Consider the following 19,805-nt stretch of genomic DNA (forward strand, 5'->3'; position numbering starts at 1 on the left):
GATTATTACTTTTGTGTTGCATACGTTCTTGGTACTCTTCACCTGAACATTACCCACTTCTACTCAAATCCACCTCTAATCTGATGACAGACTTCTGGTCACCGTTAGTCTTAATAATCACTGCTTTTATAAATGCAGTATGTACACAATTTATTTTCCTGGCCTGAATGTGTGCATTTACATATGAGATTCCTGGGTTGAAGATAATAAACCATTAAACCAATTTCCAATAAACCATTCCAACACTTGTAGTCTGCTAGAGTAAACTGGCTTTGATAGCCTCCAGTGATCCCTTAGTTCTCTTTACTACTATTTAAACTCCTTTCTCAAATAACATGCTAAGCAATTTACTGTAATAAACAAGAATCATCCTAGCTGTGAACTGCCATGGAGGTGATTCTTCAGTTGCCCTTACAAACATGGCAGCTAATACTGATCTTGTGGTTCTGCAGGTGCCTCTCTCTGGAATTTTTTTTTGTTGAATTTGTTTTCTCTAATGCTGCCCTTGAGCTACTGTTTGTTGTGTGTCCAGACATACATACTATTCAAGAAGGGGAGGGTAGTTGCTAAATCTCCTGCTGACAGCTTCATAAAACCAAAAATTTGTAACGATTACTGTGAGGACAGCAGTGTCCTAAGAGCTGAGATAGCAGAGAATCTAGACAGTGAGAGACTGCTATCCCTGCTGTGTTTCTATGTCAGTGGCCTTATATCAAGGTGGTGTCATTCAGAGTGATATCTAGGAGTATTTCACTGCAAAATAGTGAGAACAGATATGTGCAGTGACAAAATGGAAAAAGAATGACAGTGGAATGCACTGTTGAAGTAGACAAATGTGAGTTGGTGTTGTATTCCAATGCATCATGGAGAAAAACCCAGAACTGAGCTCCCAGACCCTTTAGTTTTGACTCTGCCCATATCCTTTCTTTCATAATTTTTGTTTTTTAATGGTAGTCTGCAGTGTGATATTTCTATGGCTCCTAGTTTGAGCAGTTTGTGAAGATCGGTAGGCTTTTTGCTTTGAAGTGGACTAGATTTGGAAATCCGTATTTCAACGCCAGGTTTAAGCAACAGTCTGTAAATCACTTAACATTTGTTCAAAATACAGTGCTGAAGATTGGGCAACTGAAAGTTTTTAAACACAGTTCTTAGCACTTCAAACAGTTGTGAAACTTACCTGGTTATTATTTCTAACTACAATGCTATCCTAAGATGACTAATACTGTGTAATTTAAAAACATTATATCATCAGATGCTCTATGTGTAAGTCAAGGTTTTTTTTTCCTTACAAGTGAGGAGGAGAGTGTGGTTGATCAGAGTTCTTTCAGCTAGCTAGTGAAACTTTGCTAAGTAGGTTTCATTGTTGTTTTTCCCCTTCTGGTTTTCTGGTTTCTGTGTATAAGAGAGAGGGGGGAAAAAAAAAAAAAAAAAAAAAAAAAGGAAAGGAAAACAAACAAAAACTTAACAACAAAAAGCTCTAATTGGATATCATGGCTGATGCCTTGTCACTATTTAATTTCTACAGAACTCTAAAGTGATCTGAAGTGTATAAAAACTGTGCTTGTGGAACTGAAACTGCTTTCATCTAGGTGGGAGTTAAGTCTTTTTTTCCCTTATAACTTGTGTTTGTATGCAACGTGTGTGTGTTTGAACAATGAAACATAAACAATTCAAAATCCTTGTTCAGAAAAATAAGAAATAAGTAGTCATTGCAGCAGATGTTACTGTCTCTTCCCTGAGGGCACAGACAGTCAGAACCCAAATTCCCTTTAATTATCCCAGTAATAGACATCTGCACGCACATAAGAATACAGAAGTATGTATTTCTAACTGGCGAAGATTTGTCCATGCAAAGAAAACAGAAATACAGGCTAGATTGTCTGCCTTAGAATCATAGAACCACCAAAGTTGGAAAAGACCTTCAAAGTCATTCAGTCGAACCATCCATCTACCACCAGTATTTCCTCACTAAACCACATCCCTTAGTGCAACATCTAAATGTTTCTTGAGCAGAAGCACCTTGAGACTTTGGAGGTTAGAAGTGTGGGCTGTGAAAGCAGGTCAGGGAACCAGGGCAGGGCATTTGCTGTGGCTGCATCTCTCTTGCCCTGTGAGCCAGCAGCTGAGGCCATAACTTAGGGAATAACAAGAGCAGTAGTAGAAGAAATGGAGAGCTGGGTAGAAAGTAAGTTTAAGAAAGAAGTTCTAGTTCACTGTTCTGTAACATATGGCTTGTTTTAAGTAGAGAAACACATACTTTAATATACTTCTTTTTTTTTTTTAATCCCCATTTAATAATAAATGAACTACTTATAGTCCTGCTGTGTTATGTCCAAAATTGTTATGAAGCTGGTAATAGTTGTTTAAAAACTAGTGGCCCATTGAGCAGCTGGTGACTTACAGGATAACATCAAGAGCTTTTTTAGCCTTAGGATCTATCTTATTATATATGCTTTAAAGTGCAGAGGAGCTGGCAGAGTTTCTAGGTGAGGCTTCAGGACCATGATATGTTGTGTTTGTTGGATGGCAGAAGAAAGGTAGCTGCTTTGCTCATGATCTAAAGAGATCTCCAGAATGGTGGGTTGTGAAAGGAAGCCACAGTTTTGAGGTTGGCTTTCTTCTTTTCTTATTTTTCCCCTATAAGCAAAGTTGAGCTCTGAACTATAGATGGAGATCTGACATGTTTTCACGTTTCCAAAGGGGAACAAAATGTAGCAAAGTAAGACTTAAAAGAGAAATATCTGTAGTTTGTGGTTGCTGATTTAATCTTGATGGGCAAGATAGCAACTCCGTCTTTTCTTTAATAAAGACTTGTACTGCATTAGCTAAACTTGCTTATGCAGTTGTTTTTATTTCATCCATTGGTGTGCAGAAATCATATTTTCTTATTTCATCCTACGTCCTTATTCTAGAAACTTCACAGTTCTTCACTATTTAATCAACAGAATGTCTGTTATTTTTCCATCATAGAATCACAGAATGGCTTGGGTTGGAAGAGACCTTAAAGCCCATCTAGTTGCAATGCCCTGCTGTGGAAATGTTGCTCCATACTAGTTCAGGCTGCCCAGGGCCCCATCCAGCCTGGCCTTGAGCACCTCTAGGGATGGGGCATCCACAGTTTCTTTGGGCAGCTGTGCCAGGGACTCACTGCCCCCAGTCTATTAGTAACATAAAAAGTGTTCTCAGTTTTTGTAGCAATTTTGGATTAGCTACTATAAATACATTTTCTTTTGATTCCCAGTTATGATGTCTGCATACTGTTAAAATTGTATTACTAAAATCAATACAGCCCTAACATAAATGTACTCTTTTTGATGGGGGTCTACATGGAGTGGCTTTCTCATTGAAAACAGTACTGAGTTTGTATGTAGGCCTGTCTGTCCAAAGCCTTTCACTTTATAGAGGAACATGGAATGGTGCCTGGTGATACCACCTTTTTGTCTGATTTCTTTGCTTTTCTTTGCCTGTGTTGCATTTAGTCTGCTTTTGGTGTATTCCATTTAGACTAGGAGAGCTGTCTGGTAGCAAACACTGTATGATCTGTTACATTCATCACCTTCCTTAAATTTGACATCTGGATATATGGACCATATACACAAAGTTATGGCAAACATGTTCAAATCTAAGTAACAGGTGGATCAGGAATTTCACTGGGACATGGGGCTGGGCTTGGTTTTTGGATACTTTTCAGGAAAAAAAGATCTTTTTATGTGTTCTTTCTGTAAGTTTAAATGATAGTTTTTTTTTGTTGTTGTTTGTTTTTTTCTATTTATTTAATATTTGTAATGCAGTAGTTTCTCCTACGAGCATACTAAAGATCAAAGAAAAAGAACAAGAGCCACCTTCCTTAAATGTAATTCTTCACTGTGGGTGGAATATATATGTGCTTGCTATCTAAAAGTCAGATTACTTATACAGAAGTAGCAAGGAAGTGCACAACTTCAACTCTGGTACTGCAATACAATGTTTTTAAGTACTGTCTTTAAACTCTGCTACTGTAAGATGCATTAATAATTAATTCATCAGACTATGAAATGCATGGTAAAGGACAGCACTGTAAATTCCGTAGGAAGGGCTAATGAATGTCCAGAGCTTTGATGTGAATCTGTATCTATATTGAGTGCTTATGGCTTTGCATTCTCCAGAGAGTCTGCATTTGCAGTCCAAGAGTCCAAGAGGCAGGACTCTACATCATCTCCCTGCAGGCTCTTCCTAAATCATGGCTCTATTTCCTGTAGAAGCATGGGCCAGACATGGTTGTTTTACTGATACAGTTCTGCAAGTCAACCTGCCTTAGCAGTCAGGATCTAAAGTTAAGGATACCAACATACCAGTGCATATAGAAAACATATGTCTAGAATTAAAGGTTTTGGAAAAGAAGTCTATGACAGGCAGGCATTCTCTGCTTTGCAGTAGACTGCTATGTTCAAAGAGTTCAGCTTCTACCATTCATTCTTCCAGCTTACAGAAGAATGGCAAGTAACAGGACAGATATTTGTGCTCAGAATTGGAGATATATAATAATTATTAAATGTATAATTAATATATTGCTTATTACTTCTAACTTGTAGAACAAGTCTTTGCTTTGTAATAGAAATGGGAAAATATTTACCGTGCTTATTACAGTTGTAAGATGAGCAGGAGTTTCTTTTTTTTTGGTGTTTTTTTTTGTTTGTTTATTTGTTTGTTTATTAATTGTTCTCCCTTACTCTTTTGCATTTATGATATTTTCATTGTGACTATATCCAGCAGTAAAAAAACCCATCAGAGAAACCTCATACTGACCTGTTTTGCAACAGTGCTAGACTAGTATAGATAGAAGAAGAATTTGCTTTAAAATAAGTAAAAATATGTAAAGAGTGACTAAAAGTTATGAAGTAATGTATATGATGTACAAATATGTAAAGAATGGCTTTAAAGTTATGTAAAAAATTCTTTGTATTTGTGTGGGTTTAAACACAATTTAAGTGTTCGCTATGTATAGCTGGAACACTGTGCACCCCAAGTGGAATGAATTAGCTGTTATGGAGCTTTGGGTCTCTATAGCTTGAGGAGGACACAAAGCCATTTTCTCAGGTCTTGCCTGGCTTCCCCTCCACTTCATTGACACACAGGGGAACCATGATGCCTGATGGAGAAGTCTGTTCACAGCTTTGTTTTCAGAAGCCCTGAAGGAAACAAACACTTGTGTATGATATGCGTGTAAATATAGAAACTTTCTTCCAGCTAATTACAGATTTTTTAAAAAACCTTAGAGCTTAAAAGTTATTTAAATCTGGAAGTCATTGTAGTGAGTGCTGAGTAACACGTACCTTGAATAAACCCTAGGAAAGTAAGTTGTGTTGTTGACACACTAAGCCCCTTTTGGATCAGTAGGTATGAAATATGAGTGGTTTTGGATGGAGTGCAGCCATTCTTTGCCTGAAATGTCTTGTTCTTTTGGCACTTGTGGAATAGTATTTGCACGTATTTCCATTATTCACTTGAGTTGTGGTACTTTCATGTGCAGTGAGCTGATGACTTACCAGCAAGATAAGAGTGTGTTTAATTCATTACTGTGAGGATGATATGATGGAAGAGCTTAAAAAGGGCGATGATTGGAAATGTAAGAAAAAATGTGTAAACAGCAGTGAACTACAAAAGATGCAACAGGCTTCAGCATGCCATTTTTCTTTTCTATTTTTTTTACCCTAGCACAGAGAGATGCTTATTTTCTTGAAGTTGTTTTGAATGAATTCATTATTCATTGAAGTAGATAATAATGGGAAGCTTAAAATGAGGGCATAACAATCACGCTGGAATTGATACCGATGCTGCACAGGGATTACTGAAGAATATCTTGTTTTTCTCAGCCTTTGTCCAAAAATAGTTAGCGTTGATGGATTCTGGAAATGTCACAGCAGAAAGTTTCTCAGTGTGCCTTGTTGGTCCCTAGAGAGTGCAGTGCCACAAATAAACCCCAAACCAGAGCATGTTGTGGAGTGAGCAGGTGGATGGCCTCTTGCCATCCGTGATAACTCTGTTGGTGGATCCCCCTGGGGTGAGGGAGGCTGGCAGCAGGACAGCATGGGATATCATGGAGGAGCTTCTGACACGTCACTGACTTTCAGGAGGATAGAGACTTGGTACAAATAGATATAACAGGGAGGTGAAATCTAAGGCTAAAATCAATACACAGTCTCAGGAAGATGAGGATTAATGTACCATACTAGATTAGATATGTTTAATTAGAAAACAACTTCAGCATTCAGTAGCAGATTTTAATTTTCTTACGATAAGATTAGTGATTTTGTAGTACTGATGCCACCCAGAGACTTCTGTTAATATTGCAAATCTGCTCATTTTCACAGTAGTACAATTATTATTTTGCTAACAGAGTATCTTCAAAAAGTGATTCTGCACAAATGTTTAATTTTGTGCTTCTTATTTACCCAAAAGGACACCATGGTTTGAAGTGACATGGTGTGTACACCATGAACACTATTAATTTTTCTTAATATTTATGTTAATTTTCTAGTGAGACTGGAGGTCTCATCTTTTAATTTCATTATTCTCCATTAAAGATCACTTCTGAATTAATTTCTAAATATACCACTTCCTCCCTTATTTGTCATTTTTCAAATTATTTTTTAGTTGCCGTAACTCAATTTTGGTGGGCTGAACAGTGAAACTTAGGTTAGAGAAAACTTGACCATTTCATTTACAAAGAACTGCTGAGCTCAGCAACCTGTGGCTAGTCTACAGCAATGTGCGCCAGACAAGACAGGACCTGTTGGACAGACACTAACATTAAAGTAAAAATGAGGCACATTTCTGTACTTCTATTATTTGTATGATTATCTAACACCCTCCTGCCTAGCTTTGATTGTTAACCTCCGTTTAGAAAACTCCCTTGACCTTTCTACAAGCTGAGGGAACTCCAGTGCATTTTTTTGTTCCATGGGTTTATGAACCATGGCACACTTCGTTTCCTATTAAATCTAAGCTACTAAAGAAAGAGCCAAACTCTGAAAGATCCAGGGAAACCCACTGCGGTTCACAGCTTGTGAAAGAGCTGTAGGTTCCTCAAAATCTCTTGACTCTTTCAACACTTATCTTTTAATTTCATGGGAAAAAGATCAATTTTATTTTGGGAACATTTTTTAATTATAAGACTTACAAATTTAGTACTACAAGGGTGGCTCCAAAAGCAGTACCTCCTATCTTACTATGTTGGCCCATGAACTCAGAGGCAGATATTGATGGTATGACAGTAGAGACTGAACCTTCCCACCAATATTCCAGTACCTTTTTTTGCCGTGTGACAGATGGCAGCAGAGGGGCAATCTGACAGAATGGTGTCTGACATGGTAGTGCAGATGAAGTGAAGGTGTGTCACTGAATTTCTCCCTGTGGAAATAATGGCACCCACTGACATTCATCAATGCTTGGTCGGTATTGATGGCGAGCCAACAGTGGATGTGAACACAGTGAGGTAGCAGTTGTACATTTCAGCATTGGCAACAATGACAGTGGGTCACCTCTGCTGGTCCAGATTTTTATAAGTATGGAATGCAGACTGTTGTTCATTCCTGGTGGAAATGCACAGCTAATGGTGGTGATTATGTTGAAAAGCAGTGTTTAGTAGTTGAGAATTTGCTCTATTATATAGTGTTCTTGTGGTCTTTGTATCAGCTGTAGTTTCCATGGAAACAAACATGAAGCATTACTTTTAGAGCAACCTAGATATATTAGTAACATAGTTCTGGTAAGTGATATGTATCTCGCTCAGCTAATGGTACATATCTGCTATGTTAGTACTGAAAAGAGTCCATCATGTGTTGTCATGATTGAATGTAACTCTTCCATGGACAGGTTTAAGCCTGAGAACTATGTGGAAAAGTAGATGTGCATATTCACCTTTAAAAGAGGCAGTGGGGGGTGGGGAGAAGATAGATTGAAGGTGTGTCAGAATAATGTTTTTGAATATCAGTTGTGGGAAGAGAGGATTCAGAGAAGGACTGGGTATTTAACTGTTGCACATGACATACGGGTGGAGGAAGAGGAGGGAAAGCCTGAGATTAGAGATAATGGGGGAGAGTGGGATTGCTGCAACTTGCCACCTGTGATCAGCATGCAGCATAGCTTGGTCATATCAGCAGACAGCTTTTAATTAACTTATGCATTCTTTATTGTGTTGTAGTATACAAAATATATAGATGTGTTATTTTGGAAAAGATGTCATGTTGCGTCTATATGAACACCATTAATAAAATGAAATTATTCTTGTTACTTTATAATGGGTTTTCAATTCTAAGAAAATTATTTTATGGATGTTTAATAGATTCTTATACTATTCTTACTTTAAAGAGAATTCGTGAAAGAATGGAAAGACTTACACCTTTGGGTTTTCAACTAGATTTTGATGTATGGGTAATAAATATTTTTTTCTGTGATACAGTTGCATCAATTTTTTATAGCGTGACTTAAAGCAGTATTCTACCAAGAAGCTTTTATTTCTCTACTTAAAAGGGCTTCGATTGTATTTTTGTTGTTTTTTCCTGTGCAAAAATAACACAAAGTTGTAGTTTTATCCCATAAAAGTTTGCTCCTATGCAACACATGATGCTACTGTGGCAAACAAGACATGGTTTTAGAGTTTTTGCTGAAAAGAAAGCAATTCTTGCTGCCATTTGATCTTCTTGACCTTATTCCCTCAAGCAAGAATGACGCTGAATACAACAAAGAATGGATAAAATAATTTATTGTTTGCAGGAGTAGAGGGGAACCAGATTTCAGAGAGATTTCCTAGCTTCTCTTCTTGCTTTCTCACCTTGACTTGCCTTGCACTGCCTAACCTCTGCCCTCCCTGCTCCAAACCTAGAAATGGTGTTGATCACCTCCTTGCTGTACCTTGAAGTTTTATTTTACTGTACTGAGACAGCAGGACAAGTAGAAGAGAATTGCTTCTCAGTCTCCTTTGTAGACTTCTGCTATTAATTTGTGTCCTAGGGTTGTTCTTCCAGCCTTGGTGCATCCTCTGCCCTCTGGCCTGGTTTTAAAGCTCTGAGGAACTGAGTTTCTTAAAGACTTGCATCTCTATATCTTTTAACCTGATTTCTTGACTTTTTATAACTTTACTATTGATCATTTCATACAGAAGGCATCACTGAATAGCTGAAGTTGCAAAATCAAGTATCAAAAAGTTAGGAAATGCCTGTTTTGGTCTTGCCTATGTAGCCTTCTAAGGTGTAAGCATAAATAGATAAATGCATATATAGCTATACAGGCCTATAATGTGTTAATGTGTATACATATTCTTTTCCCTGCTGAATCCTGCTAGGTTCTGTACGCAACATCTGTAGTGGTAGCTGGTGGCAGCTGTACATGGTTGTTTAATAAGTGGCCCTATCCCCTCCCATGACCTGATTTGATAACCTATCCAGCACAGATGGAAACAGCTACAAATTCTGCAGAACGCGTACAAACTGACATTACAGGCCTGTAATTTCCCAAATGCATACAGGCTGTCATTAAAAATGCAGAAGTTAGTTTTCTGACACACAAGTGATTCTACTCTGTGCTTCCATCTGTTTTTTTTTTCCCCAAATATATAACGCTACAGCTTCTGCACAGTATGTTCAGTGGTTCTCTGCAATGGCTGAATACATTTGGGCACAGAACAACATTTTTCTCCTGGGCTCTCTTTGTAGGCACGGATGACCTACTTGTGCTAAAACTTTAATATTTAAATTAAGAACAAATCATCCAGAAACAGGTACCAGACATGGATTATTTCAATCCAGACTTTTGCAAAAGTAAAAATATGCATATGAGTAAAGAAGGAAGTTTATAATGGGGGTTGATAACCTGAACTGCATCTGGGGATATCAGTTCCAAAAATGACAATGCTGTAGTATTCTCAGGGGCTGGTGTTGACTGTATTCCAAATGGTGGGACTATGTGCTCACCCTTGGTCTTTTTATTGTTTTTTGTAACCATAGTCCTTAAATAGATGGTTCATTTTGTCATACGTATGTAGATTTCTTCTACTCTTGTATACATTCCATGTGACTGATTTGAAGCAAATGTTTAAAAATAGCGTTCTGATATTGTGAGAATTAAGAGAAACTTCTGAGGGTTGTATTCTTTGCAACTACACTTTCTTTAAAGAACCATTTATATTCTCAATATGTCTGCATAAAAATAAGTGAATCTTACTATGTTTCCAGAACAAAGTTTGTCATTCTTGTGGTGATATTAACACACTGTTGTGTCCAACTAGTGATATGGATGCAAGAATAATAGCAATACAAATATATAAAGAGCTTGTGTTCTACTGGTTACTGAGCTGCTTATTTATGTATGTTTAATTTTGAAAATAGGAAATGCAGATACAGCTTGTTGTTGATTTTCAGCAGCTTACCCTCTTTTCTGCTCTGTGTTTTATGTAGCAGTGCATTGGTCTGAGGAAGACAAGTTATAAAAATAAAAAAATGTTAACTTGAATGCCAAGCTTGTTCACTTTTATCTTCCACACCTTTACCTCGTTACTGAGGAAATGATGAAAAGTCAAATTTTCTCATTTTTCTCACTGTTTCCCACTCAGTCAGATCTTCTCTAAAGAATAAAGCAAAAACAACCACTAATCCAGGTCTGCTTCTGATGCATGAAAAGTTAATCTGACTTCATTTGTATGTTATCAGCCAGCGTACGGGAGTTGTACTGAGTTTTTATCTGCTTTAACTGAGGAGAAAAACACATCTGGCTTATGAATCAGACCAAAAATTTGAATGCTTAATTTGAGCATGTATTGAATGACTGCCTGATGTATTTTATAAGTCTGTAGGAAGATTATGTGGCAAGGTGGTGAAAATATTCTATATTTCTTCAGTGGACCATAGTGAGAACTCACAGCCCCACAGTTATCTGCAAATGGACCTGATGTACTGTAACTATGATATTTACAATAACAGATATATTTCTTCTTCATTGTTTTAGAAATTGCCCCTTGGTTACATGTGTTCAGAGCAGAAGATGCTGTAGACTTCTCACAGTTAACATTTGATCCAGGACAAAAAGAGCTTATTGCTGGAGCAAGGTGAGAAATGTATTTTTTTTCATGTTGCATCAGATTCGATTTTATTATTTGATAAGTAATACTGAGCCAAATTCTGACATCAAGTTTCTCTTGTATGACTCTCCTTCTTTCCATACTCGCTCAGCTAAACACTGTTGGTTTATTCCGGTTATTCCTCACCAAAGTTGAAAGATGGAGTGCCTGCTATCAAAGAGTGCACAGTGTCTTACTCTTTTATCCTTTTTAAGAGGGATGTCCTGGGATACTCCCAAACTTTGTATGCAAACTTTGGATGCATACAGTAAAACAAGGCAGATACTGTATGACATTGTGACAGAAGTTAGTATAGCACAAAACTTGTAATGATTTGGCTACACAATATCGCTCTTCTTGCATGGGTGATTCTAATAATTATTCAGTGCAGTGCCAGTTACAATGTGCTGAAGGCTGCAGAATTAGTGTTGAAGTCAGTGATAATCATCATTTCTATACAGTAAGACAGTACTTTGCAAGCTGTGATAAATAGTGATGCTGTCCTAGCTGTCAACATTGGAAGCACTGTCAGTCCTTATACATCAGTTTTTTTTCTCTTAGCATCCAAACTATAGTAAACCATTTTCCTTGGCAAAAGATCTTAACAACTGACTTAAATAATGTCTTCCTTTTGAATATATTTTACTGTACACAATTTTTAAAGTTCTAGTCATGTAATTTTTTAGTTAGATTTAGCAATGGAGTATGTTTCCCAATTTGTTTCCTAATTGAAAATGAATTTGAACCAGACAGAGCAGTATAATGCACTGCGAGAAACTTTTGTCCCTGTACGAGCTGAACCTTTCTGTGTGTCTAGCACACCTGAAATGAGATTTATTCTGTACTCATATTGATTTGCTATTGTCTGAGATGCCAAGTGCAATGAGGCATAAGGCTGTCAGCTAGTACCATTTTATAAAGAGAGCTAGCATAAGTCAGAGCTGTCTGAGCCCCTCTGCAGTCCCATGAAGCTACATCTTGGATGAATGCATACTGTATGGATCTCAATACCTTATGAAAAAAAAAACAAAACAACTTTTCTCTGTTTTCTCATAGGCTCCAAATCTCAGGGAAGATTATGCTCACTATAATTTTTGCTTTTAACGAATCGCTATGAGATGAGCTTCAGATGCCTTTCTTGAATTGTCAGTGATTATGAAAAAATACTAGTTGTTTATTCTGCCTTTTGCAAAAGACCAAATGCAGTAAGAGCAGTAGGATCCATTTGGCTTCTCTGCAAGTTATTACTACTTCAGAGCAAGAGATATGAAGCTCTGACAAAAAAAGCATAATTGAAAATAATCAGTGTCATTAAAATCACAATAGAAGTCTTTGTTTTTCACAGTCCATCATAGTTAATGTGTTAATCTGTTATGTGTTCATATAATTTGTTAGATTTTTCTGTTCCTTATTCTGTATTTCCAGTCTAAATTTTGAGTTTTCCCACAATGTTGTTTGTTTTTCTTCTCCAGAGACCTCATACTATTGACTGCACTTGCTGTTGAGCTGTCCTGACTGTACATATTATTAATACTATTTTTTTTACCATTTTTTTCACTACATATTCTACTATTCTTGAAGCACTTGCTATACTATATGATGACATTGTGTGTCGTGGGATCATAGATTCAGTTGATGAGCAAGCTATTGCTGGGGTGCTGCAGTCCTGTAACTGCAAGAGTTGGTATTACTTTTTATGTACGTTTTATGTCAAGTCCTCCTGATTGTGAGAGTAAATCCACTCTGTGAGAATGTGATGTAGAGCTTCCGGCTCCTTTTCATGAGTGATGTTTGCAGCTATGTGTAGTCACAAGTGGCTCCAAGGATGTTACTAATGTGAATTTTTGCAAAATTTGAGAAGAGGAAATAAATTTCTGAATGTCTGTGTGTGTAACTTTATCTGTTGAGTGATAAGTTCCCTGAGTTTTTCCTTGAAGCATTGTTTGTATCTATGCTTCACTCTAAGTCATCTAAATGGAGCATTAATATTATTATATTTGTGCTAAGGCCTGTGGGTAAATTTTAGTTCAAGTTTCTTCCTCATGTACTTTATCAGCTTCACATGTCCTAAAAGCAGTGAGAAATAAATTTTCTGTCCTAAGCTGCAAATGTGCTCTAATAAAAGACAGTGAGAAGAATGCATTATTAATTTTCCATTTCCTGTGGAATATCATTTGCAGAATCGTTTGTCTTGAATTATTCGAAGAAATTATAAGTTTTTTTTATTATCTTGTGTTCTTGTACTAGCACTTTCGTATTGAAAACTAATAACTACATCAAATGAAATTTCAGGAAGATTAGACTGATTAAAATTTCCTGTTTTAGTGGTGAAAATGATAATCTGTAATCTTTTAACATGTTACCCAGTCATTCAGTAGCAGTGTGCACGTGGAAAAGATGCAAATAAACTTGCATTAATATATTAGTTGATTTACATTGTCAGGAGAAGTACTCCTATTACGAATTACTTCTCAAGCATCCAAACAAAATCAAGGAGTTATGCTTGTTCCCCTAGGCTTCTGCTTTAGTTGATCTGATTAAGAATTATTTTCATGGCCCAGAGCTTTTCTATCTTCTATATTCTATAGCCTCAACAGAGGTTCATGACTTCTTTAATGTAATGAGCAAGGTGGAGAGGATCCCAGCTGGGATACACACTGGATTCCCATTGGAGGCTGCCAGCGACATGCAGCTAAGCAAAAAGGCAGATATGATACTATGAGTCATTAAAAACTGTCTCCACTAGTGACAGAGAAAGATTGATTCTATTGCACAAGATTCTTGAGAGAATTAAACTGTAATAATGTATATAATTCTGCTTGTATATGCTTAGAAGAGATGTAGGAAGGAGCTGCTAGAAGAAGAGAACTGGAATCGATGTTGGGAGAAAAAAAACTGAGCCTGTGCACAGTGACTGCCTATAAATCCATCAGTGGGTACATCTAGTGGAGGAAATAGCTGTATTAACTGTACAGTAGTGTTGGCAGTAAACCAAATTATTTCAAGTTGGCCATGGGTAATTTAGTCAAGAAACAATGAGTTTTGTAACATTTTACCAGTATGAACAGAAGAAAAATAGCTATTCTTGAGATAGAGATCTCTAAACATATGAAAGGAAGAGTATTTTCCATAGCAGGCAGTTAGCAGGAAGGCTATTTGCAATCCTTTACAGCTAAAATTAGTCTTGCCTACTCATTTTCAGAAATAAAGGTGGTCCTCTGGTTGTCTGTGGACATTCTGTAGCTGTTTTGCAAAAAAATTTCATTTTTTCTCCTGGACGCAGCTGTCTTCCCATCCTCATGAGATGTCTCTGGCTGACATTTTGTTTTGTGAAATGTCCAGTTCTCCTGCAGATTTTGAGTTGATTAATTAGGAGTATCTTAGGCTCATTTCACTTTTCTTGCACCATCCACAGAGATCTCTGAAAGTTTTCTGAAGTGGACCAGTGCTAGCTTACACTTCCATTTTAATCATCCTACCCACAGTAGCCCTGGGATTTTCCTTGTGCTACAGTATTGCCTACAACTTGGCACAACTGCCCCAATTTCCCCATTCCTCCACCCCCATTCTAGTGAGAAATGTCAGTCTGAGTAAAGGTTCTTTTTGGCTCAGTTTGGCTTATTTCTAGAGCGTGCACAGTTATTTCTCTGAATGCAATAGAATGAAGTAACTGCAGTCAATTTTTGTTAATCGCCTCTCAAATTTCTCACAAATCTTGTACCTCAACCGTAGGAGGTGTCTTGACTTCCTTATATGCTTTTCCTATCATGCTTTTCCTATCATGAAGTTCAATCTGTTTTAGTAGGGACTGCTTTAGATTCTGAATATTGCTGTTCAGTAAATGTTCAATTATACCTTCTGTTTTAATCTTAAAAGAACACTAGCAGAGCTAGTGTTTAGTGTAGGCTTGCACTTGTCTTCATGTCAAAGAGTTGACCATCATTAATCCCCTTCCAGTGTAACAGGTTTCCTTAATAACGTATTGAATCTGAAGCACAAATTTTGCAGTACTTTTCTTTTAAAACCGTATAATTGTGTCTTCTGTCAACCTGCTGTGCAAACTGAGATATTAGTGCTGTTGGCGAGGGTTTCAGAGGGAGAGGAGTGTCTTCTAAAATGATGGATGAATTAACCTGGATCTCAGTAACAACCTTCCATTGCTCTGATTGCCAGGGACCTTTTCCCACAACTTGCCTGTGTAGAAACTTTAATTTAGTTAGCTTTGAGAAATAGGAGGAATGGGGTTAGAGGAGGTGGAGACAGACGTGTAGAGATAGAGGGAGAAACTGTATTACCTGACATTGATGAAGCAGCCCAAAGCACATGGTAAGGACAAGCAAAGATTAAACTTCAATTTCTGAAGCTGAATTAGGGGAAGAAGAATTATTTCTATTTTGGTTGCTAGGTTTTAAAATTAGCATGTGGAGAATATGACAGATTTTTCAGTATTATGTCAATTGGATCTAGATTTAACATAAAATGAACTGTTTCTCCTAATAGGTATGTGTTAAATTGGATGAGATTATACATTTAAGTGAAATGAAATAAAATAGTTTCATGAGAGATTCTGTGCACTTCTATGGATGCAAACCAACTTTTAGTACACTACTGGGTGGCTGTTGGCTTTTGATGCTCAGTTTTATGGGAGTATAGCTAAATTACCATAACTCTAAGCTTTGCCCCAGACATTGTTCATTGCATCATGTATGACCTGACAGACAAAGTAAATGAGTTCTCTGAAAATCTGAAACATTCACAGGAACTCATTTGTTTTCCTCATCTTCAAACCAAACCAAAACAAAAAAATAAACATACACCAAAACACTTTTTTTATAATTAAGTGGCATCAGCAAAGGCTTACTTTTACAACATTAGGTCATCACTAAGCTCAAGGAAATGAAACGCCATTTGCTTATCTTATTCTGATAAATCCTAATAAAATATTCAGATGTACATTTATCTGTGTGCTATTTAGTGGACCTACTTAGCATCTAATCCTATATTTTAAGAAGCCAGAAAGCATGGAGATGACGAAGTTCCCCACTTGCTTTCTTTCTTTTATACAGGTTTTGCTCCTTCTCCTGTGGTGTTTGCTTTGTTTCCCTCCTGAAAAGCTCAAATAAATGGGGGAAGACCTACTAGGGGGAGGATGCAGCAGTGTCAGAATTGTCTTGACAAATTGTGCATTGCCTTCCTTCTCCTTATTCCCTGACAACACAGTAAACACTTAACAACTCTAGCTATTATAAATCCAAAAGTGTTAAAATTCTTCCAGGCATCTTGTTAAACAGTTAAGTAGAATCTAGAATAGTTCAAAGGAGAAATGTTGGGGTTTGAAATAGTTGCATTTTCTTTCCATCTGTTGTTTTTTTGTTGTTAGTTTTTTTTTTTTTTTCCAAAATTGTTTTATTCAAACTATACCAGGTTATCCCAAAAGAAGGTTATTTGTTTAAAGCAAGGGTAAAGTAACCCTCTTGTTCCCAAGCATCTTCTGCTTAAAATTGTAGGCTGGTAAGAGCCTGACTGGAGGCTATTCATGAAATGCTCTAATTTAGTTTTTACTATACTTTAAATTCTTTTGTTTGCTTATCAAAAATGGGTTCTAAAGCTATTATCCAACTTTTTTTTTTTTTAATAGGATAATATATATGTAGATTTCTTTTTTTTTTTTCTTTTCTTTTTTTTTTTTTAAAGCAGAGCTGTTTAACAGCAGTGGCTTTCTCCTGTATGTTCTCCTTCAAGTTAATTAAACTTGCTTTGAGGTTTATCACTTGCTTGGAGGTGGCTTATTGCCTCAGTCACTCCTTATCCTGCTGATGAAGGACTATAACAGTATGCCTTTTCACTTAATTAGATGTGTGTTTGGGAACGTTAATTTGAACCATTACTACCACTTGCCACAATAACAGAAAGGCAAATTAAGGGATTCATTAACAGTGGTTTACAGATCTCTAATAAAGGAATAAATAACTGTACAGGTTCACTTCTTACTGTTGTCTGCTCCCAGCAGGAGAATCTGAGTCTGTTGTTAATGAGATGCTTTGAGCATACTTGGAGAATATAGGCACCAGGAATTAGCTGCTGCATGCTTTGAACATCCATCTGGGTTTATTGCTCATTTAACACTTTGTTCAGAGTAATCAATGTCTGTCCTTCCACTGATTGATTTGATCCAATTTAAGGTATGGTTTAATGTTAAATCTAAGAGAAATTATCATCCTACTGAAAAAGGAGGGCCTTTCTCCCCTTGTCTCCCTTTTCTACCTTGTTAATGAATTCTTAAATATTCTTAAAAGCTAACACTTTGTCCTTCTCCTGCTCATGTCTTTCTCCACTATGACACTGTTTCATCGAGGTCTGGTGATAATTTGATTGCAAAGTAAGACTAGTAAGACTAGACATTTCTCTAATCCTGCAAAAATTATTCGTTTTCTTGTGCTGTTTTAATGTTTTGCCATTTTATTTACTGTATGAACATGATGCAGCATTAGAAGAGCTCTAGAGGTTGACCCAGGACAAGACAAAAAGAAATATGGCAGGAGTAAATGAAGATTTTTTAGCAGAGACCATGTTTATTTCAGTGTAAACCATCTTCAGAAATAATATCAGAAGAAAGGTGTTCTGAAGATGCCTGTCTTTAATTGAAGTCATTGTCTTTATTGTATATGCTTGATCTGTGCTAATTGTAGTATAGACCTTGCTATGGGATATGGCAACTTGTGCCTTCTTTTGCTCCCCAGACTATATTCTCACGCCATTTATCTACTCCTTTCTTTAGTGATCTTCAATCCAATGTACTGTCTTAGTTCAACCGTGCTGACACATAGGTTGTGCTTTCTGATCTTGCCTACTTCTGTGTACTTTTACAGCACTGGAATGAAGGGCAGGGAGCTGCTGCCTAAGAATCTGATACCATGATATAAAAGTTCTAGAAAGAGCAGTGAGACTTTAAGATATTAAGCATTCAAGCAGTGAAAGACCACAGAAAACATTCATGACTGTGTATGTGGTAGGGTACTGTATAGTATATGTCGTATCTTCCAAAACATAAAAATAGAGGGCATATACTTGAAGATAAATGTTGCAACACAAGAGTATTAAAGACTTGGTCTACCGTTATGCTGTACCTGATTAATGTTTTTGTTGAGGTGATATTTCAAATAAACAAGTATGAATAGCTGAGTAAGCTCACAAAGTGTATGTATTTAAAGAATAACCAGAAAAGCTGTGTGATCTAAAGGCATAAGAGATGCACAGGTAACAGATGCACTGTGATCATCTCCAGCTATGGGAGCCCAGGTGCTGTGTAAAGGAAGCTTGAGCTGACAGAAGAAGACTGTAATATGTTTGAGATGGCCTGAGGGGACTATAGAAGGAAAGTGAGTTCCAGAATTGCAGACAGGCCACTTGGTACATTTCTCCTCTTCCTGGAGAAGCAGTTGGTGTGAAAAATCTAGAAGCGATGCCTGGCTGTGGTTGGTCCTCTGTAAGGCATGCTCTGTTGAGACTGTGTGTAGAGTCACAGGGAGGTGTGTATTATAAGACTTGTTAATCCTGACGAGTAATCATCAGAGCAGTAAATCAAATTTGATGGGCTCCTTGTTGACTGGGTTAATTTAATTTATACCATTTTTTCTTAATTCACGCCAATTCTCTTTGCAAAGCTGAGTGCCCACTGGTCAGTTTATGATAACCTGAGCCTTCCTTTTTCCTTTGGAATATTGATAAAACTTTACTTTTCATTATTGTGATTTTACTGTTGTTCTTTTTTTTTTTTTTTTTTTTTTTTTTTTTTTGCATGTTAATAAACCAAGTCAATTTCCTACATGGTAAGTTTATGACATAAGTTATCTACTTTCCAATAGTTGTTTTAGTTCCAAATGCTACTTCTATTGCACTGAAGAACTGGAACTGGCTTTCACCCAAAGCTTCCCTTTTTCAATTATGGAATAATGACTTTTGACTTTTGCTTAATATTTAATTTTGAAGGAGCTTATACTTTAGTCTTAATTATTATTTTTTTTTTCCTTCCAGTAAATTATGCTAAATTTTGTTCCTTCATGTGAAATAATTTCTTCGAATGTCCACAGGAAAGAATTTTTTGCTGTTTTATTTCCAGGAGATTTGGCCATATCTGTTTGGTTGTGCCTTGAGTTTCTGACTTGAGCTCCCAAATGCAGAGGAATACGGGTGCTTGTATGTTTTTTTTTTTTTTTTTTTGTTTTGTTTTATTTTGTTTTTGCTATTTTATACTTTTTTCAAAAATTGAGCCTACAGTACGTTCTCCTAATTTGTGTCTGCCACCTTAGTGTTCTTTTAATTCACATCTGTGCTTAAAACAACTATTTATTATTCAAATTTTATGCCTTGCTGTTTCACTAAAAGAGGAAAGTATTATGTTTTACAACCATTAACACTCTTTACACTCCATAGTGGTTGGGTTTTCAGTCGATTTTGATGTGGACTTGGAACATGAAACACGTAGCAGATAAATTTTGTCCTTTTACTTGAAGCATTCACAGGATGCATTCACTGCAGTAAATTGAAGTACACTGGGGACTAGTGATTGCTTTTTGTAGTGCTTCATTCAGTTCCCACTGATGCCAGTGGAAGTCTTTGTTATTGAGTTTAAGCAGTCTCACGATTAACCGATTCTGCTTGGTATAGCACAGCCAGGAAAGTTGTTCAGTAGTGAGAATGTAAATCAAGTTTG

The 19,805-nt window shown here is 36.8% G+C and overlaps 1 protein-coding gene across 4 annotated transcripts in view; it reads left to right on the top strand.

The window, feature by feature from the left end:
• SEMA5A (semaphorin 5A) overlaps positions 1-19,805 on the top strand; it is a 316,919-nt gene that overhangs the window by 106,233 nt on the left and 190,881 nt on the right. For all 4 annotated transcript variants that reach the window (XM_085220463.1, XM_085220466.1, XM_085220462.1 and 1 more), the window contains one exon: positions 10,981-11,080. In XM_085220463.1, coding sequence (XP_085076589.1) covers positions 10,981-11,080 — 100 coding nt within the window. The remainder of the gene's footprint in view (positions 1-10,980; positions 11,081-19,805) is intronic.

Source organism: Meleagris gallopavo, chromosome 3 (genome assembly GCF_905368555.1).
Source record: "Meleagris gallopavo chromosome 3, MGAL_WU_HG_1.1, whole genome shotgun sequence".
Lineage (NCBI taxonomy): Eukaryota > Metazoa > Chordata > Aves > Galliformes > Phasianidae > Meleagris > Meleagris gallopavo.